The following is a 22,751-nucleotide window of genomic DNA, read 5'->3' as shown; positions in this document are numbered from 1 at the left end:
CCTTCCCAACAGCTCGCCGCGTGCATCATCGTCCCCAAGGTCCGCGCCTCTTTCCGCGAGGGAACCCACCGCACCCAGTCGCAACGCCCTTCACCGACTCCACGCCTCCACGTCTCTCGTCTCCTGTTCCTCGTTCCTCCACCATGGCCTCCACCCTCAAGGACGAAGGTGTGTCTGCTCCACCTCTTTGTACACTAGCCGAGCATATCTATCCGTTACCATGTCGCGTCGCGAGCTTCTTGCACTGGCTGCCTCGAACCCCCACGACGGCCGCTCTATGAGAGATGCAAGCCACTCGATCGACTGCTTCTGCGGCATCAAATCCAACGACGGCGACGCTGTCAGGTGCACCGCCTGCGGATGGTATTCGCACAAGTCCTGTGTCGACGGCCTGGGCATCGATCAGCGCGTCTTCACATGCTTCAAGTGTCAGGACGCCGAGCGGTACCAATTTACTGATGGCAAAATAGCAAAACGGAAAGCTGATGATCATTCGGGCTTGGGCAGCCCGAAACGTGTCAAGTCATCCAACTCCCCTGCCGGCGAAGCCCCTACCTCCGCCGACGCTGTGGCCGACTCTCAAGAAGCCCCTCGTGCTCCAAGAACGGTCCCATTCCCGGAGAAGGTGTGTCGCATACACCCATACCCCATCGCGCATGCTTACGCATTGCTTCTAGCCTGCTGTCCTCGAAGAGCGCAATGGCGAAATCGAATTCCGCGTCGTCAACAACGATAATGAGCGCGAGAGCACAATCATCCTCACCGGCCTAAAATGTATATTCCAGAAGCAGCTGCCTAAGATGCCCAAGGATTACATTGCCCGGCTGGTGTACGATCGAACTCATCTCTCCATGGCCATTGTGAAGAAGCCGCTAGAAGTCGTCGGGTAGGTCTTCTGGGTGCCAGTTATGCCTTTTCCACTAACCACCTTCAGTGGAATCACCTATCGGCCCTTCATCAATCGACACTTTGCCGAAATCGTCTTTTGCGCCATCTCGTCCGATCAGCAAGTCAAGGGATACGGTGCGCATTTGATGTCGCATTTGAAGGACTACGTCAAAGCCACTACCAAGGAACAAATCATGCACTTTCTCACGTACGCCGACAATTACGCCATTGGATATTTCAAAAAGCAAGGCTTCACAAAAGAGATTACGCTTCCAAAGCCACAATGGATGGGTTATATCAAGGATTACGAGGGCGGAACAATCATGCAGTGTAGCATGGTGCCCAAGATCAGATATCTGGAAGTTGGGCGCATGTTGCTGAAGCAGAAAGAAGCTGTCAATGCCAAGATCAGAGCTGTCAGCCGCAGCTACGACGTCCACCCGCCACCAGCACAATGGGCTAAGGGTCCCATCACCAAGATTGATCCACTTTCAATACCTGCAATCAAAGCGTCAGGCTGGTCATCCGACATGGATGAGCTCTCTCGCGCGCCGCGTCACGGGCCCAACTACAACCAACTCCTCCACCTCCTCAATGACATGCAAAACAACACCAACGCATGGCCTTTTCTGCAGCCCGTCAATAAGGATGAGGTTGCCGATTACTACGACGTGATCAAGGAGCCCATGGACCTGGAGACGATGGAGCAAAAGCACGAAAAAGACATGTACCCGGGTCCCGAGGATTTCATCAAGGACGCCATGCTTATCTTCAACAACTGCCGCCGATATAACAACGAGAACACGCCGTACGCCAAGGCTGCCAACAAGCTGGAGAAGTTCATGTGGAGCCGCATCCGCGAGATCCCCGAGTGGAGTCACTTGGAGGCCGAGTATGCTCACGTCAAGTAGAGTTACGCTGTCTTCAATGTCTTTTTGCTTTCCTTTTCAGACTCTTACTTTGTCGGTGGCTCGTCTATGACATTCCCCCCTCTTGTTCTTTCTCCTTGCAAATCAGGATACCCACCGCTTTTGCGCCATGGGTCGGACGGCGCTTGGATGCTTTCTTCTTTTTCTTCCTTTCCTTCTTCTCCTCTTGGGTCGGAGCTCTTTCACGGGGTTGGAAAAGGAATCAACGGACATGACTCGGTATGGCACGGGAAAGGTATGAGGGCGAGGCGTTTCTGGATGGGACTTCCAGGAAGGAAAGATATCTGCTACTCCACCTCCAGGGGTAGACGGGGAAAGTGTTTTCATGGCATTTGTTTGTGGTCAATATGCATTCATGCGCAAAGAGGTACGCGTAGCTCGAAGCGGGTTGTTCTAGATGCCACGTTCTGATCATCTGGTTTGTCGAGACAATGCTAGAAATTCGAATGCTCATTGTTATCCAGAACACGTCTAAGCGCGCAGTAAGTGCCAATAAGGAAACCTGTCCCTATCTCCAAACCCCGTCCGTGTCTGAACAGCTGCGAGAAATAATAAAACAATACCCTTCTCGCCATGGTAAAAGCACAATCAATCGCCTCAGAAGCATCACTACTAGCATCATCATCATCATCGTCGACATACCTAGTCGTTACAACAGCCATCATCACCATCATTCCCACGTAGCACCGCTGCCCTTGGCGGTGCCAGCATTGAGGCTCGCCGGCGGCGTCGTCAGCGTATAGCTCCAGGCCTCCTGGCCGTCGACGAACAGGCGGTACGTGAGCATGCTCTGGTCGCTCGTCTTGGGAGACGTGATGTCGATGGCGCCGAATTTAAAGTTGCCGTCGGGGATGTATCTGTTGCGGGAGGTTAGGTTACATGTAGATGGGATGATGATTGATTGATATCGAGGGGGGGAAGAGGAAAGGGGATGGGGGTGCTGGGCAACAATTAACGCACTTCAAACAGACATCCTCGTCGTCGGCCTCGTATGTGCGGACAGGAAGGTAAAACATGCTGAGCGGGCTGGTGCTAAACTCGTGGACAGCAGCGGAAGCGGGCCAGCGACCCCCCCGGGGCGGGGGGAAGGCCGTGGCGGCGAACTCGTGACGGTCGCCCGACAGCACGACGACGCCGGAGCTGCCGGCGGCGCCCACGTCCCACATTGCCTCGAGGACGCGGCGCCGCTCGGCCAGGTAACCGCCCCACGTGTCGGCGGCGCTGGGGCCGACGCGCCAGTTCTTGGTGAAAGGGATACTGCTGACGACGACCTTCCAGCGCACGCCGGGCTTGGGCGGCGGCGCGCGCAGGAAGGCGAGCAGGTCGTCGAGCTGCTGCGCCCCGAGCATCGTCTTGCTCTCGTCCCACACGTCCTTGACGTGGTTCATGTCGCGGTAGCGCCGCGTGTCGAGCAGGAAGAACTCGGCCGGCCCTTGGACGAAGGAGAAGTATGTGTCGCTGGGCCGCACGGCGGGCGGGTTGACCGAGACTTGGTAGTCTCGCCATGGCTCATAGGCGGCGTTAAAGACGCCCGTCTCGTTGCGGTCCCAGTCGTTTTCAATCTCGTGGTCGTCTAGGACGTGGATCCACGGCAGATTCGACGAGACGGATGGCCACTCGGGCGATGCGTAGACGCGGCGGTACTCGCTGCGGTAGGCCTCGGTATTTTCACCATGGCGGAGCGGGACGTCGATGTAGATGAAGTCGCCGAGGAAGAGCATAAAGTGTGCTTTCAGCTCGTCAATCAGCTTGGCCAGATGATTGAACCCTGGAATGTGGAGAGGGTGGTCAAGCGGATTGTATGGCACTCGAGCCTTGATACAGCTGGAGTGCAGAAAAGTATATTTTTGCTGCTTGTCAGCGCGCGACGAAATCTTCCCTGGCGGAGGAGCGGTGATAAAATAGCCCGAGTGGTTATTCGAGAGCGCATACTGATATCGAGTGTCCGGCTTCAGTTGGGAGATCTCAATGGCAGCCGTAAAGTCCGTCTCGTCTGTCAACCAGGCAATCTCGGCCGCATGCTTCCACGCTGTGTCTTGCGGATAGTGTCCCAAGGACAGCGACAGAGGCGGGTCGGCGAAGCGATAAGAGACGAAGATGGGAAGCTTGTGTCCGTCGGGCTCCCTGACGAGAATCTTTGCGCTCCTGTCTCCCACATAGCCGACTCTGGCAAAAGACAGATCGTGCGAAGGCCAAAAGATGGGCGCGCGGAACGCCAAATCCAGCATCATGACGACGAGGACAAAGTTGATTCCAAAGGTTATCCAGCTCCATAGCGCAGACGAGGGACTGGGCAGGCCAGTCAAAAGGGTCTTCAGAACCTGCGGTCCCTTCTCTTCAACGACGACCGTCTCGTCTACCTCAACCTCTTCGGCAGTCTTCTTTCCATTGCCCTCGACCGACTCGGTGGGGCTGTCGTCATCCTCGCCCAGCGCTACCGTTTCCTTGGCGATTATGTCGATTTCTTCCGAAACGAGCTTGTACGGCGATGTCGAGAAGAAGCTATTCAGAAAGGACGGCACGTAAAGGACGACGCAGGTCAAGACGATGCGCGGAACAGCCTGGAGCGGCGCGTGTTAGCAGGGACAAGGACGCGTGGGAACCGGTCCCTGGCGACTAGTTCAGGGCCACTAGACAGGTGTATAGCAAGGCAGGGAGACCAACGCTCGAGGGTATCTGTTCGAATGCGGCAACGTCAGCAAGGAACGAGACGCGTCTATTGGGCGCAGGCTGTACGCACCCATCGCAAGAAAACGTAAACGGAGAGTCGAAGCAGGGCCGAAGACGTGGCGGCGATGTATTCCGAGACGGAGGCCATGTTGCTCGCTGCTCAGCGCATGTCGATGGGAAAGAAGACGACTGGTGAACAGCTCAAACCGGAAGCTGTTGGAGCTTGGTTGCATGCAGGACCGGGAGTGCATGTGTCGACGCACGATGCGAAGAGTGACGCAATTGGTGCGGGCCGCGAGTCAGTGACATGCTTAAATCCATGCACCAGGGCTGCTGGTCCACGCCTGAAACTCTACACAAACGTCTGCTCCCGCTCCGGCTGGAGTATTACGGCTGTTTCCATGCCGAATTCCGCACTGGCAAACCAAAATTTGACCTCCATTTGCAGTCCACTTCCTCGTCGGCCAAGATGTAGGTGCAATGCCAATTTGTTCAGAGCCCGAAAAATAGTAATGCTTGTTTTGTCTACCCATCCCTGTCCAGAAAGCCACAAGGAAAATCCTCAGACAACCCTCAACACATCACCGTACACCTAGGCTACTGCGGGACTGTTCAGTCAAATACCTCATATTAACATTCACTCGTCAATCGTCCCCTCCTTCTTTCCATGCCCTCACTACTTCCTGTTCTAACGTGCATAAAAACTTGAAAAGGGGAAACAAATAAAGGAAACAAGTAAAGGTACAGCGCCAGATACCATGCATGCTGTGCGTCTTTGCTTGCAGCCCAACGACAAACGCCGGAGATGATTGCAATGGCCAAGGGACATTGCAAATATGAGTTCCTGTCAAGATGGCGTCTTCTCAGCTCAGGATGAGGTTCCAACGCTCCCGCCATTATGCTCTTTCCAGCCCCCGCCAGCCAAGTCCTTGCTTGACTCCAGATTTGTTTTCTTTTGTTTTTGCTCAATCAGAAGCACTCCCACTCGGCAAAAACGCACCACCTCGCGCTGCGGTCTGCGAGAACCAGACCCCTCCACACACCTCTCTCACCAACCTTGATGACAGTCTCCCACACGCTCCCGTCTCCGCCTTCTCTCTCGCCTTCCCTTGCACCGCCCACTCCTGCCCCTGTCGAACAGGACAGCATGTGTTCGCTCTTCCTGACCAGTCGAAGAATCTTACCCGAGGGCGACTGGACGGCAAGCTTGGCCGGCTTTGATGACCCTGAGGAGGACGACCCAATGCCAGCAGATGCACCATTGGACGAGTAGGTTTGGGTCTTGGGGTCCGAGCTGGAAGATGAGGCGCTGAAGATGGATCCGGCGTTGCTGGCAGATGCGGAAACCATGGACAGTGCCGATGTGGGGCGAGTGAATGGCAAGGGACTAACGCGACCACTCATTGGGGTAAGGTTGGAGCCAGCAGATGCAGACGCGTGATGGCCGTATGCCGGGTTCGCGTTGAAGTAGGAGCCCGTGGAGGCCGGGTGCTGGCGCACGGTGAAGACGAAGGTATTGTTGATGGCGAGACGCGCGCATTGAGGTTGCGCTACGTACAGGTCATGGCGCTGGGCATGAGGAGTTGGATGAAGAGTGAGGAACTCGTAGGGAGGATTCTCGCCCGTGTGATTCAAGGGCAGCGCAAAGGCGAGCGCGTGCGGGTTTGATTTGATTGAATGCTTCGGAAAATGTTAGACTGCCCATCCAAGTAGCATATGTTGAGAATGTACTTACCCGCAAGCCTCTTTTGCCCACATACACCTTCAAGGTCGCCTGGCCCTCATCACCGGGCAGGAGCGCCTTGACCGTGTATCTCTTCCTTCCACCAATCCACTCAGGTTGACAAAGAGCCTTCTTGGTGCACGTGTCCCCGTTTTCAAACAAGTCGCCATCGCGGTCTCTCTCTAGAACCCTAGCTTCCACCTCTGCCAATGCCTCTACATCTTCTGGCACAAAGAAATGAATGTGTGCCATTTCCAGCTTTTCGAGATTCAGAAGACTGGTGTCGAAGTCCACAATTTCGACTTGATGGTGGAAATACGCCGGACAGGCGCACGGGAGGGCCATGAGAACTTCGTGCTCGAGCGGAGGAACAATGTGCTGCTGTTCAGGCAGAAGCGGAACGTGAGTGAAGCATATTTGACTTGGTCTGGCAAGGAAGAAGCCTCCCTCAGCCTGGGTGCTCGGAGCACTGCTGTACGCGCTGCGCTTGGGGTTCTTGGGACTGGCCAACGAGCAATCCATGATGCGCCATTCACCGTCAACTATGACAGCGTTCCACCAGTGGTTTGGATGCGCGACCAGATCAAAGTCCAGTACCTCCCCTGGCGCTTTCAGGTAACCACGCACAACCTCTGCATGAATTCCAGCAGCCGCACACATTTCAGCCACAAGGGTTGCAACCTCTTGAGTCGTACCACGCAAAGTTTGAATGACACGCCGAGTATTGACGCTGGCCTCAAAGTCTTCTTCCCAAGTAATCCGCTCAGATACCCAAGTGAAGATTGCCCTCAACCTTTGCACCTCGCTGCGATAAGGGCGGCAAACGAACCCTTGAGCAAGACTTGCCGGAGTCGTCATGACTGGAAGGCCTTGGATGAATCGCGTATTCTTGTCGACGTTGGCCAGATTGCACTGTGTAAAGTCCGTGGGTGATTCGACAGCCAGACCGTCCAGGTTCTCGTCGCCCTCCATGGTGTCTTCCAACACCTCGATGGGATTGATCACCGGAATATCATTCATCTGACATCGTTCAGCCCTCTCAATGCGCTCGTTCTTGCTCAAAGAATTAGATCGATTGACGTCTCTCCGAACTTGGACCCAGTCCGAGGTACCAAGACCCATGTCTCTTGTTGGGCTAGGAGCAGCAGTGCCACCTGCGATAGCTGTCACTCCGTTTGGCATGACACTCGCCCGAGAGACTGGTCGGCTGGGACTGCTTGAGATTGTCTGCCGGGCGCTCGCAGCGCCTGTCTTTGCCGATTCAACCATTCTCTTAAAAAAGTTGCTCTTCCTCGGCTTGGGCGAAGTCAAGCCTCCAAGAAGGCCTCCTGGCTCTCCAGAGTTGTCGATAGGTTGCTGCGTTGCATGGCTCGAGTGGTAACTGACCCCGGTGAATGGCGTTTCTGGCCTGTTATCCGACAATCCCATTCCGCTGTCCATTCTGGTGCGCGAAACGTCTGCAACACTCTTCGACCTCTCCCGATCCTTTTCTCGAATACTGCCTCCGATACCCCATTTTCTCCTGGCAAAGCTTCCTGCGCTCGTCATGCTAACCCCACCCAAAGATGTTCCGCTCCATAGCGTGTGACTTGTGCTGTTCGATGTGTCTGTGCTATTCGTAGCATTTGAGGATGCGTTCGTGACTGTCGTCTTGTTCGTAAAGGTGCGTCCGAGGCCCTGTCGTGCGATTTCATATGCCGATTTGCGATGCTTGAGACTTGGTTTCGACTCCAGCTTCAGACCTCCCATGGAACTCCGTGGTCGCGCTTGGAAGAAGGATGTCGAGCGCTCTGCTCCGTGAGAAGTCTGTGGCCGGTCGTCGGCCAGGTTATTCTTAGGTGGAGGGGCCGGCGGAGCGTCATTGGCTGAAGGAAAGAAAAGTTCATCCTTGGGCCCTGTGCTCAACGACTGCATATTTTGCAAGTGCTCTTCCATTCTTTGAAGGTAGTTTCCAACCTGCGGCGGGCTCTCCGGCGTAGGAGCAAACGAGTTTGACCGAGCCAAGAATCCTTCTGAGCGTCCGTTCGCATGCCCTTCGTCTTCTGCATCGAATCCCATCGATGTCACAGGCCGGCGCTTATTTTTGGGCGTGAGCACTTCTCCGAATTGATCCCATGCAGAAACTCCCTTGTCTTTCGTGGGAGATGGGCTCTCAGCTCTGGAATCTCCCATGTCTTTCAGTAGCGATTGGACATCGTTCATGGCGTTGGTCAGTGGTGAGGGCGTCAAATTGGCGCCTGGGCGTGTTCGTGGATCTTCGCGTGGCTCCGGGGTTCGGAAGCCATTTCGGATTGGCTCACGGGTCGTTGCCTCTGTTGATGGAACTCGGCTGGTCGTAAACCTGCTGCAATGCGGAGGAGGCGGGGGAGGTGGCGGTGACTCTTCTCCGACTTGCGTTTCGAACGGAGCTGGAGATCGACCACGGGAGACCGGTCTAAAGGAGTCATGTTGAAGATCAGGGACTGGTGAATATGCTCGATATTGCTGTTGAGGTCCCGGGGAAAGCGCCGGGGACGGTGCGTAGAATTGGTTCGGTGCTGGCGATACGGCACGGGATATGGGTCTGTGTTGCTGTGAATCTGGAGAAACTGCACGAAAAGTACTGGGGGGAGCGGGAGAGATGGCCCGCAAGTTTCGAGGAGGCGCAGGCGACACGGCACGGTAGGTAGACGGTGGAGCAGGAGACACGGCGCGGTAGGTGGATGGCGGAGCAGGAGAAACCGCGCGATACATCTGGGGAGCAGGAGATACGGCGCGATAACTTTGCGGCGGCGCAGGGGATACGGCCCGAGATCTTGGAGCTGGAGAGACTGCACGATACTGCGAGGACCCACGTCGTGGTGGTAAAGGAGATGTGGCACGAGACGGTCTCAAGCTTGAGCCTGTGCGCTCTGGCGCAGGTGAAACTCCGCGAATTTTGCTGAGCGTGTCGTTGGAGCCTCGAGGAGAAGGGTTTGGGCTGTGCCCAGGCGGAGTTGCATGCTTCATGCTCGAGTACGGGCGGTGCTTCTTCAGGCTATCTGTACGATCAGAGCTCAATGAGCCTGACCCGCTCTTTTCCAATCTTTCTCTTGCTGCGGCCGCGGGGTTTGGACTTCCTGCATTGTAGTAGGCGGTGAAAGGTTTTCTAAACATGCTCTTTTGCTTTTGGGGGATCTGTTTGGGGGGAGCCATGTTGTTGCTGCCATTTCTGCTCATGGCAAGAGGTGTGGTGTTGCGACTATTTCCGGGCCAGAGGCTTTCGTCCAGAACCTCGACGAAATTGGATGGAAACAGGCCCACGGCATGCTTGTTGCGCTTCAGCCGACCCATCCACCAGGCGCCATCTCCGGCGTTGAGGCATTCAATCAGGTCGCCCTCGATGAAGCCCAGGTCGCGCTTGGTCTGCGGCGCAACTGTCAGCCACGTCGACGACTGTGGTGTGGGCGAAGGTTACCTCTCCTCCCCATGAATAAGTGGCCTTGCACCAGCATGGAAATTTTGTCGGTAGGGCGGGCGCAGCTGGCGGCATGGTAGGCGAGCAACAGAACCGCAAGATGCGGCGCTGAGCTCAAGGCGGGTGTGAAGATGAGAGGCCAGTCGAAGTCAGCAGAAAAAGACGCGCAGGGCCATTCGTGTTTGGCGACGCGATGCAGCAGCGAGGAGCGAGCGAATGGGGACGAGGGCAAACAGCGGCGGGCGTGGGGAGGTGATGCGGGATCGATGTTGTACTCGGCACTGCATGGGTTGTCTGTTTACGTCCTGCCTGTTTGGGTGGCGCCTGCCTTTCCTAGGCGACGGCCCCAGGATCACCGCCGTAAGGCTGGCGCAAGGGGCTCGACCGCTCGACCGCTCGACCGCTCAACCACACCACCGATCCATCGTCCAGACATGGAGTGCTTGTTGCACTGCACTGCACTGCACTGCACTGCACTGCACCGCTTCTCCTGTCCCGCGTCCTGCCACTCTCCAAAACATGTCATGTCCGCCCTTGCTGCTGCTGCTGTCTGTTTGATGTTTACGCACACACTTTGAGACCACTGCCATCTTCAATTCTTCAATTGCACTACCTCCGTCGTCATTCCACACCATTCCAGACTCCCGGTGGACCAGATGCCATATGTAATACTGCTACTACTGCGGCATCTGCTGACCCTGACCCCGTCCCCTCGTCGCTGAACCTCTGCCCCTGAAACCACCTCTACCCCTGCCACGGCCTCGGCCTGCAGGCGCGTCCAGGCTCGCTGGCGGAGCTGCAAAGTTGTAGCTCTGCGGCCTGAACTGGACCGTGTTCTTAGCCAGGCCCTCGTCCACAAAGTCAACCACCGTGTAACCGCTTCGGTTCGCTTGCGCTGCACCACCTCCGCGACCTCCACGCGGCACAAGTCCGTTTCCGCGCGGCGCAAAAGTCCCATTTGCTCCGCCGCGACCGCGAGTCGCATATGGCGCACCGTTGATTGCCTTGGATTCGCCTGTCGGCGGGGCGGAGTGGCGGATCGGAAGCGACTGTGCCCGTTGCTGGGGAGCCTGCACGCCGTTGCCATTAATAGGCGAGGCAAACCCACCACGACCACGCGCGCCTCCTCGTCCGTTGCCACGCACAGCACCGGTGAATGAACCTGACAGCGGTGCAGGTACCGGGGCCGGCACATATTGCCCCTGGCCTCCAGCAGCAACGGGCGCGCCGTAGGCATTGCTCTGAGCATAAAGAGGCTGGGGAGTCGACTTTGGGCGCTTGGCGCTGGCTGCAGTCGACATGGCCACGCATTGCCGGTCACTCAGATTGAGGACTGCAGTGCTCGGAACCGTGGAGCCACGGAACGGCGTGCACCTTTCTCCAAGCGAAGTTCCACTCATGAAAGTAGTGTCGAAGACGACATCCAACAAAGTCGTCCTGGCCGTGCGCGTCATGCCAATGACCGTACCGCGCTGCCCAATGGGAACTCTGCCAGAATCCAACACGTAGACAACACGGTCACCAAGGGAGAACCTTTGAGAGCCAATCACCTGCTCCGCGTCGGTCGGCTTGAGGAGCGCCTGGCGAGGGACACCCTTGATCTTCTTACCCTCTGGGGGAGGCGAGTTAGCCAGGTTCTCGTCGGCAGCAGCCTCAATTTCCTTGACCGCGTCCGAGTCGAGTTGTTCAGCTTCCAGCGGCACCTTTTGGAACTTCTTCGACTCGATCGACTTCAACCATGCTCCAATCTCCTTCATCTTTTGCTTCGCAATGTCCTCGGGGTAAAAGTCCGTGTCTTCGTAGATGTCGCCCTTTGGGTTCGCCTGGATGACTGCAAAGAACTCGGGGAATTTGACCATGTACTCGCAGATGAGATTCACAGCCTTGGGGCTGTATTCCCAACCAGTTTCGCCCTTGCGGGAATAACCCAAGACCTTCATCTTCTTGGCCTCGAATTTCAGGTTCAAACCTAGGTTCAGGCGCAGACCACTCGAGTTGACCGAGAGGGCTGAGGTGACCTTGCTAAGGGCCAACGGGTTCATCCTCAGCTGCCTAGCCACGGCGTAGGACGGCTGGTAGGCCTGTTGAGACTCGACTCTCTTGACAACCTCTTTTCCAAAGTCTCTTTCCTTGCCCTTCATCGTCAAGACCCAGCATTCAGCCTTGTCATCATGGTGAGCTAGGACCTCCAAGGGCCGCCCGTAAGCAAAGTCGCCAAGGAAAAAGGCGCGCGAGCCAATGGGAAATTCCTCAGCGATGGGTACCGCGGCCCTCTCCAAGAAACGTTGGTCTTCGCTGACAACTTGGTCAACTATAGCTTGGGACGCGTAGTCCGTCTCGAGTCCGGAAATGACGCCGTATTCCTTCACCGTCGCGCCGTCATGCGCCTTTTTAAGACCCTTGAGCATGTCGACGTGCAACACCGATTCCACGTCGCCTATGTCGATTCCCAGTTTCTTGCTGTAGAAGTTCTCGATACGGTCTGACTTTTTCTTCCAGTCCGAAATTTCTTTCGGGCCATGCGGAATAGATATGACTTGACCGGCCTGCTCCACGTAGTCGAAAAGCTCATCTGAAACCTTCACAACTTTGGCTTCTTGCAGGAAGGGGTAACCAACATGAATCGCTTTCCCGAGCTTCTTTTGCGCCTCGGAGGCCTTGTTGCGCTCTTCAGTGCCCAGGAGAGTAACGACCATGCTTTCATTCCTGCTCTCCTGCTGAAAGACATTGACACCGTGAAACACCAAGGCCCCGTGGAAAGGAAGCACCTTGAGACTGGGAAATCCGGCGAGGGCGTCAATGCCGACTTTGACGCCGTCGACAAGACCGACATAGTAATCCAACCCTTCCATGGTTGGCAATTCGAAAATGTTTTCAACACAGTGACAGTGTGCCAGATCTGGAAAAATTCCAGGTAGCGAAGACGGGTAGACAAAGTCCAAATCTGGTTGATGAGTGAACTTCAACGACACACCAAACTCGTTGCGCTGGCGCTCATCGTCGGAAAGTTTGTTTTCCTTTGTGGCCATGGCGGTCAGCAGGCGCTTCTCCTCAATGAACGGGATTTTGACCACGGCCTCCCACTCCATTTTCTTGCCGTTCATGTCCAGTTCGAAGTCGCGCGGGTAAAAGTCAATGATTGGAGAATCCTTGTTCGTCATCAAGTCGTGGTAGGCAGTCGGAACAATCGTTTTGCTTCGGTCGGGAAGGACACCCATGAGCTGCTGGTAGGGCCTGAACGGTTGGCCCAATTTGAAGTTCAAGTCCGCGGTAAGACCCTTCTTGACATCTGCAGATGGTGTTAGCACTTCTGCTGTACCGTGTCGAACGCTTCACCTTACCAGAGATCATGGGAGCGTAATGATAGCCGTAGTACCAGGGCCAAGAAGCCACACCACGGTAGTAATAGTACAGGACCCATTGCAGTCCCTGTACATAATTCTCTGCCAACTTCCTCATTTCTTCTTGATTGTCTACTCCCCAACCAAGTTTGGACTGGTAGTATTTGTTCTTCCAGTCTTGGTACTTTTCTTCGTACTTTTTCTCCATCGCTGCTTGAACGTCACCAGGTGAGAGATCCTCAACCTTGGCATTGTCGTAGCGTTTGAAAACGCGGAAGATGGCAGTCTGAGCCTCTTCATCATCTTCCTCCTCCTCTTCGTCGTCATCGCCTTCGGGTTTTGGAGGAAATGTCAGCTGGATGTGACGCTCACCCTGATCATCTTCCACCGTCTTCCATGGCAAGCGAAGACTTTCTGCCAACTCCTCAACGAACTTTCGATCGCCGGCAGGCAGAGTGGAGGGGAGATCGAGGGGCTGCGCCGCACCGCTTGGGGGACGGTTGTTGACATATTGCTTGACCTTCTTGTAAGACTCCTTTTGGTTGGATGTCATGACGATCTGGCCGCGCCTCTTAGTACGCTCCATGACGTCCTCGCGTCCCATCTGCTTGCCCTTGAACCATGCAGCATCTTGATTTTCCGATTCAAAAAAGCGGTATTCCACGTGAGAAAGCTCGTCCAACAAAAGCGCCAATCGCTCAAGATTTATAACGCCGCCCTCGTTGATGTAGCCCTTCGCTTTTGGTAAAACCGTCTTGTAGACATTGAACATCAATGCCAAAGCTCCCTCGTTGATGTGAAGATGTGGGAGATTGGGAAGGAAATCGTTTCCAACGAAAAACGCCATGAGAATGAAGTCGTCAATGACACGTTCCATGTCAAAAGGAAAGTCCAGGGCACCAGGCTCCTCTAGTTCTTGAAATTCCAGTTCCAAGTACTCGCGGACAAGACAGAGATGCAAAAGGAAGAAGTTTTGGTGTTCCAGCTCCTTGGATTTCTTCTGGTTCTGCCGTCCAAAAGTGACTTCCTCACGCAAAAGGCAGAAATGAGGGTCGTGGCTGAGCAGACCCAACATGATCAGGTCAGCATCCAGGCCGTAAAGACAGTGTCTGACGTTCGGGTCGTATCCAGGTTGCGCCTTGGCTTGTCGAATGTATTCCATGATCTTGTGCTCTCCTTCACCAGGAACCTCGTGGCCGGAAAGGACAACCTCCACGCCTTGCCAGTCTACATCTTCTGAAACCTTCTTGTTGACGAAATACTTGAGATGCCTCGTCAGTCTGGCCATGAACTCCGTTCCGGGTGTAATGCAGTTGCTGTCGAAAGGCGGCTCCTTGGGCATTTCGACTCCCTCCTTGATAGCTTTCTCCCGCGCCATCTCTGCGTCCAAGGCAGTCCTGAAGCGACGGGCACGCTGTTGGTTCATCTTGGCGCGCGGTGCAACACCGTCAATCGCCATAAAAAAAAGCTTCTTGGGTTTGATTTTCCCAAAGAGATGCTCGATGTAGTTGAAGATGGCGATGAACATCTTGTCCTCAGACATGCGGTGGGTGGGAGAATCCGAATCATTGTGCGTGCAATTGTGGATGATGCCGTTCATGTCCAGCTGCGCACCTTGATTAGCAATGGGAATCGCGCGGCCAGAGTTGACTCACGTATAGACAATCAAACTCTGGTATCCGATTCTCCGCAATGAGCTGGGAGATGGTCGGATACCGCTCGGAAAGCCATCGAAAAAACTTGGGAACACCCATGATGCCGGTGTAGGGGGTATGTCAATGAGTGCAGAGTAGAATTGAAGTTGTTGACGCAGCTAGGCCGCGAGGGAGGACAACAATAGAGCGGCGGGACAAGAGATAGCTCGAGGGAAGGCGCTTGGGCGAATAAAGCGGAAGCAAGAATGAACGACCACACGAGCGTGTAGTCGAGGGTGTCTTGGTCTCGACGCGGAGTCTTCGAAGAGAGAAAGGCGGAGGCGACCCCAGGGCAGCTAACATCATCACCGCGCCGCTCGGGGCGGGGGCCATGCGGTACGTTGCTGATCTTCCGGGGATCAGCCGGCGCAGATGAGCTTCACGCGTCCGACGACTGCAAGCGCGTCTTCCCTCAACACCGTGTTCGATTTCGCACCACAAACCACTGCCACTCGCAACCATGGAAGATCGCAGGATGATGGGTACGTGTGACGTAAATCTCTTCCATTTCAGTCTCCAATCGTTCAGACACCTTCTTTCTTCGAATTTTGAAGACATTGCTCATGCGCGTGGAAATGACAGATCCTGAAGAGCAGGCCCGCGAGGCAGACGAGGAGCTCATTGAGGCGAAGGTCGCGAACGAGGAGTACAAGATGTGGAAGAAGAATTCTCCTTTCCTCTACGACGTCCTCTTTGCGTGAGTCGCGCCGCATTCCATGAGGATCTGCACAAAAAGTTAACCTCCAGGCAGTCAGGCTTTGGATTGGCCTGCTTTGACCGCACAATGGCTTCCCGACAAGCAGGAGTGAGTCTCATGAGATTATACACGCTCAATGCCTCGACTTACAAGAACAACAGAGTCCCCGGCTCAAACCTCGCCAAGCACCGTTTGATATACGGCACCCACACCTCGTCCAAGGCCCAAAACTACCTTCACATTGCGTCCATTGAGATACCCTCCCTACAAACCCCTGACCCTTCCGACTACGATGCCCAGAAAGGCGAAATAGGCGGTCATGGCGCGGCCAAGACACCCTTTCAATTTACGACCGTCCAGCGCATCAACCATCCTAGCGAGATCAACAAAGCTCGATACATGCCGCAAAATCCCAACCTCATTGCCACGTGGTGTACAGATGGCAGAGTCCTTGTGTTCGACCGGACCAAGCACAGTAGCGAGCCCGACCCCAGCGGTGTTTCAAAACCGGACATTGAGCTGGTTGGCCACGAAGCCGAGGGATTCGGTTTGAGCTGGAACCCACAGGAGGAGGGATGGTTGGCCACTGGTTCAGAAGACTGTACAGTCAGGCTGTGGAACACAAAGGGAGACTTCAACAAGAACGACCCGGCGATTCACCCTGCAAGGACGTTTGAACACCATAGCGCCATTGTCAACGATGTGCAGCACAATCCGATTAATCCCTTCTTGTTGGGCTCCGTCTCCGATGATCTCACGCTTCAGATCCTCGATACGCGCCAAGAGACGAACAAGGTTGCGCTTCACCGCAAGGACGCACACGCCGACGCTGTCAACTGCCTGGCGTTCCATCCCCACTGGGAATCCATCGTTGCAACAGGCTCATCTGATCACACCGTGGGTCTGTGGGATCTGCGATTCTTGGACAAGAAGCTGCACAGCCTCGAGAACCACAACCAGACCGTCATCAACGTTGATTGGCACCCGACGGACAGCGCCGTGCTTGCCAGCGCCAGCGTAGACAAGCGCATCAACTTCTGGGACGTCAGCAAGATTGGAGAGGAACAGACTCCAGAGGAGGCTGAAGATGGACCCCCCGAGCTGTACGTCTTTATCGATCAACATGTTGCGCATTTCGCTAACCACAATACAAACAGGCTCTTCATCCACGGCGGCTTCACCAACAGTGTCACCGACTTCAGCTGGAACAGGAACGACCCGTGGTTCATGCTCGCCACGGCCGAGGACAACCAGCTGCAGATCTTCAGGCCTGCAAGGACCATTGTGCAGGCGCCGCAGAAGAAGGTGAGCAACAGAGACATTTCGGAATAGGCGAGATTAGAAGGACGGGAATTGAGGGTGCAAAGGCAGGCTAGCAAGAGCACGGCGTTATGACAGGAGTCACTAGGGGCGGAAGCAGGGGGCATTACGGCTGGAGTAGAGCATCAGGAACATCTGCTCAATTGCCAGGAGAAAGGCCTGGGTGGCTGAGCGCAGGATCAAAAGTAATGCCAGGTTCGTTTTAGCAAGCACCTCAAAGCAGGAATCGAATTTCAAAACCCCTTCCCAACAAGCTTTTCACAAATGCCTGAACTTGCTGTGTCTCTCTCCCATGAACCTTTTCTGCAGTGACATTTCAAATTCCAGCCGCTTGAAGGCCATAAATGCACACCGACAGACCTGAAGGAATGGACCCCAAAAGGTCCTGAAATCCGTGCGGCACCATGGTGGTAAAAACTGCAAAAACATTTCCTGTTTAGTCGATGTCCCAAGTGCATTGTCCAATCACCAGATAGCCGTAGAAATGCCGCAGCGAATCAGCGCACGGTTTGCCAACTTCGCACGTAGCAGCGGGAGGGTAGAAAGCGTCGTCTCATGAGGATTTTTGTCGCTCTCTCTCGACTGACTGACTGAAATCTTCTTGTTCGCTCGCGGCTGCAGACCACCACCACCACCACTTCACGCGACTAGACTTTAGAGTAATCACAAATCAGTTTCGAGTCTGTTCTGCTGTTCCTTTTCGTTTCCTTTGATTTGCTAGTCTACCCTTTCCAATCTCCCTGCTGGACGGAAGAGCCTCTCTGAACCCGGCCACTCTCTCCGTGCTTTTTGGTTTTCCTAGGTTGCTGTGTTGTTTCTTGCTCAGGAGCAAACCATCTGTCGACCTGCGAAGCAATGCTGTTCAATGCGTTGAGCCGCTTCCTGCGCTGGAACCGACCTGTGTATTGCTTGGACCGGCTGCGAAGAGGCTAGGAGTAGGGACAGACTGCGAATTGCTTGGACCGGCTTGAGAGTGACCGGAACCAGCTTGGGCGTGACTTTGAGCAGCATGAGTGTGACGTGAGCCGGGCTTGAGGCCCGCAGCTTTCTTCCGCTCATCACGCAACTTCTGCGCCTCAAGCGCGGCACGATACTCCTTGAGCACATCGACATAGCCAAGCTTGCCCTTGAAGCGCCTCTTCAGCTCGTCGTTGTTCGGCAACGGGATGGGGGCGCCACTGCGCCAGTTGACGTAGCCCCACAGCATAAAGTCGACAAAGCAGCGGTTCATGTCGAGCTTTCGACGGATGCACTCGCCGAGGATTACCTCGTCGGGACGCAACAGCGGCGGACGGCCCGGTGTCCAGTCCTCGCACGAAAGACTGCTTATCTTGCCTGCGGGCACGCCGAACATGGGCAGGCCCTTTGGGTTGTCGAAGCCCTTCGGCGCATAGTCCCACTCAACGACCATGGACAGCAGCTCCGTCTGCGTGTTCAAGCGCCAGCCGCGCAGCACCTCCCACAGCGGCTCGAGGCTGCGCTGCGCCATGAGCAGCTGAGAGAGCACGCACTCGCCGTCGCCGACGATCGGGTCCGAAAAGCGCATGTCGAGCTTTAACAGAAACATGACGGCGACGAAGAGGTCGCGGTTGTGCCAGACGCGGTCGTTGCGGATCATGCTGAGCCGGAGCGCGGAGCGCGGCAGGTCCATCAGCATCCACATTTTGAGCACGACTTCTTGAATGGGATGCGGGAACCGGTGGCCCTCAAGCGCCATGGCGAGGAGGATGTCGTGAGAGACGGCTTCACGAAAGGCCACCATCTGCAGCCACTTGGGACTTGGCACGACGCGTCCGCGCTGAGTTGGGTCGTTGGGGTGAGGACGGAGGGCCGGGTCAAGGATGCAGAGACTGCGACGGAAAGTGTACGGCGTGATTGTCATGGCAAGCGGAGCGTGGACGCGTGCGAGGGTCAATATGTACGTGGTCATGTGCGAGTTGACGAGGTAGTAGAACTTTTTGCTGATGCAGTACATGTTCACAAAGTCGTCGACTTCCATGTGCCTGGCAACGTTGAGAGTGATGTCGCTTTGGCTGAAAATGGCTTCCCAAAGGTTGAAAGCGTGTGGACGGAGGCTCCTGATGGCGAGATTGGTCTTGCCAAATGTGGATGACGAAATGCTTGGTCTAGGAGCTTCAGTGGCCATGAGCTTTCTCATGGGCGAGATGAGACTTGTCAACGGTCCATTGAACGGAGGCGAGAAAACATCTCGCATCAGAATGTCCTTGGGAGGTGGCGTTGGTGGGTGATCTTCGACATCTATGGCTCTGCCTTTGCCTTTGTTTTTGAAGGGAACAGGGGAATCTTTGGGTGAAGGCGTCGGAGGGCGAACTTCATGGTAAGTCGTTCTACCCTTGCCCTTTCCCGTGTAGGTCGGCTGTGGTTCATGATCGTCTTCAACGTATGTAGCTCTGCTCTTGCCTTTGTCGGAGTAAAAGGTTTCGGGCTGATAACCTGCTCGTTGCTGGGTGATCAAATGGCTACCAGAGCAGCTGGAGGCCTCGACCAAGACTGAGAGCGGGATATGGTTGCGACGTTGAGTCAAGTTCGAAGTGGATGTGGCCGAAGAGCTGTTGCTAGGATGGATGTTGTTGTTCACATGGAAGCCGCTAGAGAGAGAGTCTGAAAAATGTGAGATCCTTGTTGAAATGCTCGTGTGGAAGGGAATGCTTACCTTGACTATCGGTCTGGTGGTTGCTGTGACTGCAAGCTTCTTCGGGCGCGTCCGTCATCTCACAGTCTTGAGAGGTGTTTTGCTGCTGATTCTCAGCAGCAGAGACTGGGGCCCGTGGAAGTTCGTTCCCGAACATGGTGAAAGAATTTTCGACGTGGGGAATCGCTGGACTGGACGCAAAGGGAAGGGTGTGTGTTGTTCAGTCAAAAGCTGTTGCGTTGGAGGAAAACAAAAGCATACCGCACAACTCCTCGCCGACGCCGTGGTGCGCGAATAGGACCAGCTGGCATTCGAAAGGGCTTAGCGTCGCTCGATCCAAAGCATGGCGAGTTGTAGAGAAAAATAACACAAGAAGTCTTCAATGCTCTTGCTCATAGGCAATGTCATCACCGATCCTTGAGAAGATGCTGCCATTCCAGACAGTGCATTTTAACAACATCATAGTTGTGAAAAAATGAAGATGACAAGATGCAAACCCCGTTCCATTTTGTTAAAATGATAGACTACCAGAAATGATTTTTGAAAGATGGGGTATAGAGGCCGCGAGCCTGGATAAGTCTCCATCTATTGGAGACAGAGCGCCTGTTGAAAGGCACGACAAGACCCTGCTTGTATGCAGTCGTTAATAGTACAGATGCAAGAGATGTATGACGCAACAAGGCCGTGCCGCCGCCCGCCATTGTGGTGGATGAGCACCGTAGCCTCCCCAAACGCCAGAGTTCGAGCCGAGTAGTAACGCCAGTACCAGTAACTGTATCCAAGACCATGAAATATTTTTGGGATGCACCTAGCGTCTTCCAAAGACGAGGTTGAGGAATTCTTCGCGCGTTTTCGCTCTGGAGCGCATAGCACCGAGCATGCAGCTAGTTGTTGTGGTGGAGGTTGTCTTTTCAACACCACGCATGACCATGCAGAGGTGGCTTGATTCCATGACAACGGCGACTCCTTGGGGCTGGAGGACCTCTGAAAGTGCAAGGGCAACTTGCTTCGTGAGGCGCTCCTGGACTTGCAATCGTCGGGCGAACATCTCGGCAATCCGAGCAAGCTTTGAAAGACCTAGAACGCGGCGGTTTGGAATGTATCCAATGTGCATCTACGCGAGTTAGCTTCCAAGTTGCGTCTTTGTGCAGGTTCAATTCTACCTTTCCAGTGAAGGGGACCAAGTGGTGCTCGCAAAGCGAAAAGACTTCGATATCTTTGACAATGACAAGCTCGTCGTGGTCCTCGTGGAACACTGCCCTGTTAACAATATCAAAAAGATTCTCTTCGTAGCCCTTGGTAAAAAACATCATGGCTTTGGCATATCGCTCGGGGGTTTCCAAAAGACCCTCGCGATTCGGGTCTTCGCCGAGGCATTCAAGTATAGTCCTCACTGCGCCGGAGAGTTTTGCCAGACGCTCTTGTTTCTGCTCCTCCGTCGCTTCTTTGCGCTCCCTTGTTCCCAGACCTGATATGGCCCCACATTAGTCTCACAAACATCATGCCAGCAGGTGGGAGTCCTCACTGGGCCAGCTCAACCCGTCAAAGTCTATTGTCGGGTGTTGAGTGAAGGGGCTCTGCGGTCTGCTTGTGGCCAGTGGCGTGAGGGGACCAGCGACGTCGCGAGTGTCCGGAGCATGCTCTCCGTCAAGGCCGTTAACGGCCGCAGCCTTTCCGTTGGCGGAATCCACTTTGCTGTGTATCTGTGGGTTCGAGTAGATGCCGTTCGGCTGTGACAAGTCTATGGGCTGTCGAGCGCTGCTCAGAGTCTGGATCGAGGCGTAAAGATTCTCGCGTTCCTTGCGGTCCCGAACTTCGGTGTGCGTGAGGCCGTTGGAGACGTGCGGAGGGACTGCGGAGAGCGGCTGGGGTTGTTCTGAATCCATTGCAGCAAATTTCTTTGGGGACTGGTTCGGCCGGATTGGTCGTGGGTCTAGCGGTAGTATTGTCGAGCGGAAAACGGATGCGATGGTGCAAAGTCTACAGGGCCATGGCTCGCGAGATGTAGGTCGAGGTCGGACACTTTTGCGCAGTCGGTCGCAAGCTGCCTGGCACAGAGGAATAGGTAGAGGATGCTCTGACACATGGATGTCGGCGGGGAGCGGGAGATTTTCTGTTTGACCGAAGCCCAAAATGACTGACCTACGTTAGCGGTTAGGGCCGTCGCCGAGAACCAACGACCCCGGCCTCAGGTCGCTGCGACCCTGCGGTGCGATCCACGACCCGCGACTCTTGGCCGCAGCTCCTCTTCCACAACCGCACCCCCCGCCTCATCGTCAGCTAAAGACCCACGCCTTCGACCATCTTCATCGCCATTTTCCCTTTGCATCTGCAACCATGCCATCGCTCGCCCGCTCGTGCAGGCTCATCCTGCTCTTGGTGCAGCCTCTACCTCGGCGTTGACGACACACCACACACGCGACAGCTCATCGTGCACACTGGACTCGCCGGCACCGCTTAAGCCTCGAAACGTCGGCCAAGTTGACCCCTTGCTACAACCACCATTTCCAAGTTGACATTGCGACACACGATGGTAGGCATCGTTGTTCTTGCTGGGCGGCCTAAGCAGGCGCGCCGTGATGGGTTTCTATTCCGCAACTAGGGGCGGGACATGGCTGGACATTGGATGCGGAAATGCTTGGGTGGAAGCTGTTTTTTGAGACTCTAGTTTCTGCTCTACTAACACGCGCCGTGAGCACCCTCGTCTGGGGATGTCAGGTGTTTTCGCATTTGGGAATTGGTGTTGGGACTCCAGCTACGCTTTGCCGTCAGCCGAGGCATCGCCTCGAGCTTGAATATGTGTCTCGGCGCATCGCAAAAGGAATCGAACGACAGCATCTGCTGCTGCCGCCAACCTCGAGCCTGGAATCAAGTTGACCCACCAGTGATGGTACTCAACCAGGGCCGGCCGGTCTTCACCAAGCGTTTGTGGAGAAAAAGACTGTTCACAGAGGCGATACGTTGTTGCAAGCCCATTGACGTGGAAGCTGGGCAATTATGCCGCTGGTTGAGGACTTTTCATTAAAGAACAACACCGGCTGCCACATCCGAGGCCAAGCCGCGCCTTTGGCACCTCCTCGCCGTGGAGGTCCCTTGATACAACATCCTTTGGGTGCTCAGCTGCCATGGCCGCACCGACTCTGACTGCTTTGAGGATCTCCACACACGACACCATGCATCGGCAGCCATTTGGACGAAATTCAGAGTTATTTGGCTCGACTTGCGCAGCATTGTTTCGTAGATAGCTTGGATGTGGCGGTTGGCAGAAGGCACGTGAGTAGCGGAGCTTGGTTGTGGGCGGCGGCCAGCGGCAAAACACAGCAACAGTGCACGATTGACGGCATCGATTGTGTCGCTTTCTCGACTCCAAGGCTGCGACCACGACGCTTCGCTCGATACT

The 22,751-nt window shown here is 55.1% G+C and overlaps 7 protein-coding genes across 7 annotated transcripts; 2 read left to right on the top strand and 5 right to left on the bottom strand.

Annotated features, from left to right (window-relative positions):
• The first annotated feature begins 26 nt into the window (after positions 1–26).
• On the top strand, positions 27–2,248 carry IWZ02DRAFT_460498 (uncharacterized protein). Its single transcript, XM_066768158.1, has 4 exons — positions 27–168; positions 471–625; positions 678–886; positions 935–2,248. The coding sequence occupies exons 1-4, from the start codon at positions 144–146 to the stop codon at positions 1,797–1,799; spliced, it is 1,254 nt and encodes a 417-aa protein (XP_066619810.1). The 5' UTR covers positions 27–143; the 3' UTR covers positions 1,800–2,248.
• Positions 2,249–4,725, bottom strand: IWZ02DRAFT_407933 (PhoD-like phosphatase-domain-containing protein). Its single transcript, XM_066765687.1, has 4 exons — positions 4,558–4,725; positions 4,482–4,493; positions 2,778–4,378; positions 2,249–2,674 (listed from the first exon to the last, which is right to left on the bottom strand). The coding sequence occupies exons 1-4, from the start codon at positions 4,633–4,635 to the stop codon at positions 2,488–2,490; spliced, it is 1,878 nt and encodes a 625-aa protein (XP_066619809.1). The 5' UTR covers positions 4,636–4,725; the 3' UTR covers positions 2,249–2,487.
• A 544-nt stretch (positions 4,726–5,269) lies between these two features.
• IWZ02DRAFT_73803 (cytokinesis protein Cyk3) lies at positions 5,270–9,649 on the bottom strand. The gene is made up of 2 exons (XM_066771144.1): positions 6,223–9,649; positions 5,270–6,167 (listed from the first exon to the last, which is right to left on the bottom strand). The coding sequence occupies exons 1-2, from the start codon at positions 9,520–9,522 to the stop codon at positions 5,457–5,459; spliced, it is 4,011 nt and encodes a 1,336-aa protein (XP_066619808.1). The 5' UTR covers positions 9,523–9,649; the 3' UTR covers positions 5,270–5,456.
• A 624-nt stretch (positions 9,650–10,273) lies between these two features.
• On the bottom strand, positions 10,274–14,935 carry IWZ02DRAFT_73784 (XRN 5'-3' exonuclease N-terminus-domain-containing protein). The gene is made up of 3 exons (XM_066771143.1): positions 14,643–14,935; positions 12,988–14,593; positions 10,274–12,935 (listed from the first exon to the last, which is right to left on the bottom strand). The coding sequence occupies exons 1-3, from the start codon at positions 14,739–14,741 to the stop codon at positions 10,324–10,326; spliced, it is 4,317 nt and encodes a 1,438-aa protein (XP_066619807.1). The 5' UTR covers positions 14,742–14,935; the 3' UTR covers positions 10,274–10,323.
• A 162-nt stretch (positions 14,936–15,097) lies between these two features.
• IWZ02DRAFT_460489 (WD40-repeat-containing domain protein) lies at positions 15,098–16,948 on the top strand. Its single transcript, XM_066768157.1, has 5 exons — positions 15,098–15,163; positions 15,264–15,378; positions 15,433–15,486; positions 15,540–16,481; positions 16,536–16,948. Exons 1-5 carry the CDS (start codon positions 15,142–15,144, stop codon positions 16,708–16,710), a joined length of 1,308 nt encoding a protein of 435 aa, XP_066619806.1. The 5' UTR covers positions 15,098–15,141; the 3' UTR covers positions 16,711–16,948.
• A 612-nt stretch (positions 16,949–17,560) lies between these two features.
• Positions 17,561–19,508, bottom strand: IWZ02DRAFT_493477 (uncharacterized protein; the record flags this gene model as incomplete). Its single annotated transcript, XM_066769937.1, has 2 exons — positions 17,561–19,320; positions 19,373–19,508. The coding sequence occupies 2 exons, from the start codon at positions 19,506–19,508 to the stop codon at positions 17,561–17,563; spliced, it is 1,896 nt and encodes a 631-aa protein (XP_066619805.1).
• A 325-nt stretch (positions 19,509–19,833) lies between these two features.
• On the bottom strand, positions 19,834–21,549 carry IWZ02DRAFT_460482 (uncharacterized protein). The gene is made up of 3 exons (XM_066768156.1): positions 20,877–21,549; positions 20,515–20,819; positions 19,834–20,465 (listed from the first exon to the last, which is right to left on the bottom strand). Exons 1-3 carry the CDS (start codon positions 21,235–21,237, stop codon positions 20,160–20,162), a joined length of 972 nt encoding a protein of 323 aa, XP_066619804.1. The 5' UTR covers positions 21,238–21,549; the 3' UTR covers positions 19,834–20,159.
• Between the last annotated feature and the right edge of the window lie 1,202 nt (positions 21,550–22,751).

The sequence above is a fragment of the Phyllosticta citriasiana genome (genome assembly GCF_038021145.1).
Source record: "Phyllosticta citriasiana strain CBS 120426 chromosome Unknown IWZ02scaffold_13, whole genome shotgun sequence".
NCBI lineage: Eukaryota > Fungi > Ascomycota > Dothideomycetes > Botryosphaeriales > Phyllostictaceae > Phyllosticta > Phyllosticta citriasiana.
Note: the sequence above shows the minus strand (reverse complement) of the source record. Positions and strands in the feature narration are given on the sequence as shown.

What these genes read in the sequence shown, in the direction of transcription:
- IWZ02DRAFT_460498 (XM_066768158.1), top strand. Translation starts at nt 144, where the DNA reads ATGGCCTCCACCCTCAAGGACGAAG. An exon ending in CTCCACCCTCAAGGACGAAG is followed by an intron (nt 169 to 470) that starts GTGTGTCTGCTC and finishes ATGGCAAAATAG; the next exon opens with CAAAACGGAAAGCTGATGAT. An exon ending in AAGCCGCTAGAAGTCGTCGG is followed by an intron (nt 887 to 934) that starts GTAGGTCTTCTG and finishes AACCACCTTCAG; the next exon opens with TGGAATCACCTATCGGCCCT.
- IWZ02DRAFT_73784 (XM_066771143.1), bottom strand. Translation starts at nt 14,741, where the DNA reads ATGGGTGTTCCCAAGTTTTTTCGATGGCTTTCCGAGCGGTATCCGACC. An exon ending in CAGAGTTTGATTGTCTATAC is followed by an intron (nt 14,594 to 14,642) that starts GTGAGTCAACTC and finishes CAAGGTGCGCAG; the next exon opens with CTGGACATGAACGGCATCAT. An exon ending in TTACGCTCCCATGATCTCTG is followed by an intron (nt 12,936 to 12,987) that starts GTAAGGTGAAGC and finishes CACCATCTGCAG; the next exon opens with ATGTCAAGAAGGGTCTTACC.
- IWZ02DRAFT_460482 (XM_066768156.1), bottom strand. Translation starts at nt 21,237, where the DNA reads ATGGATTCAGAACAACCCCAGCCGCTCTCCGCAGTCCCTCCGCACGTC. An exon ending in TGACGGGTTGAGCTGGCCCA is followed by an intron (nt 20,820 to 20,876) that starts GTGAGGACTCCC and finishes GGGCCATATCAG; the next exon opens with GTCTGGGAACAAGGGAGCGC. An exon ending in TGGTCCCCTTCACTGGAAAG is followed by an intron (nt 20,466 to 20,514) that starts GTAGAATTGAAC and finishes TAACTCGCGTAG; the next exon opens with ATGCACATTGGATACATTCC.
- IWZ02DRAFT_460489 (XM_066768157.1), top strand. Translation starts at nt 15,142, where the DNA reads ATGGAAGATCGCAGGATGATGG. An exon ending in GGAAGATCGCAGGATGATGG is followed by an intron (nt 15,164 to 15,263) that starts GTACGTGTGACG and finishes TGGAAATGACAG; the next exon opens with ATCCTGAAGAGCAGGCCCGC. An exon ending in CTCTACGACGTCCTCTTTGC is followed by an intron (nt 15,379 to 15,432) that starts GTGAGTCGCGCC and finishes ACCTCCAGGCAG; the next exon opens with TCAGGCTTTGGATTGGCCTG.
- IWZ02DRAFT_407933 (XM_066765687.1), bottom strand. Translation starts at nt 4,635, where the DNA reads ATGGCCTCCGTCTCGGAATACATCGCCGCCACGTCTTCGGCCCTGCTT. An exon ending in GACGAGGATGTCTGTTTGAA is followed by an intron (nt 2,675 to 2,777) that starts GTGCGTTAATTG and finishes CTCCCGCAACAG; the next exon opens with ATACATCCCCGACGGCAACT.
- IWZ02DRAFT_73803 (XM_066771144.1), bottom strand. Translation starts at nt 9,522, where the DNA reads ATGGGTCGGCTGAAGCGCAACAAGCATGCCGTGGGCCTGTTTCCATCC. An exon ending in TGGGCAAAAGAGGCTTGCGG is followed by an intron (nt 6,168 to 6,222) that starts GTAAGTACATTC and finishes CATTTTCCGAAG; the next exon opens with CATTCAATCAAATCAAACCC.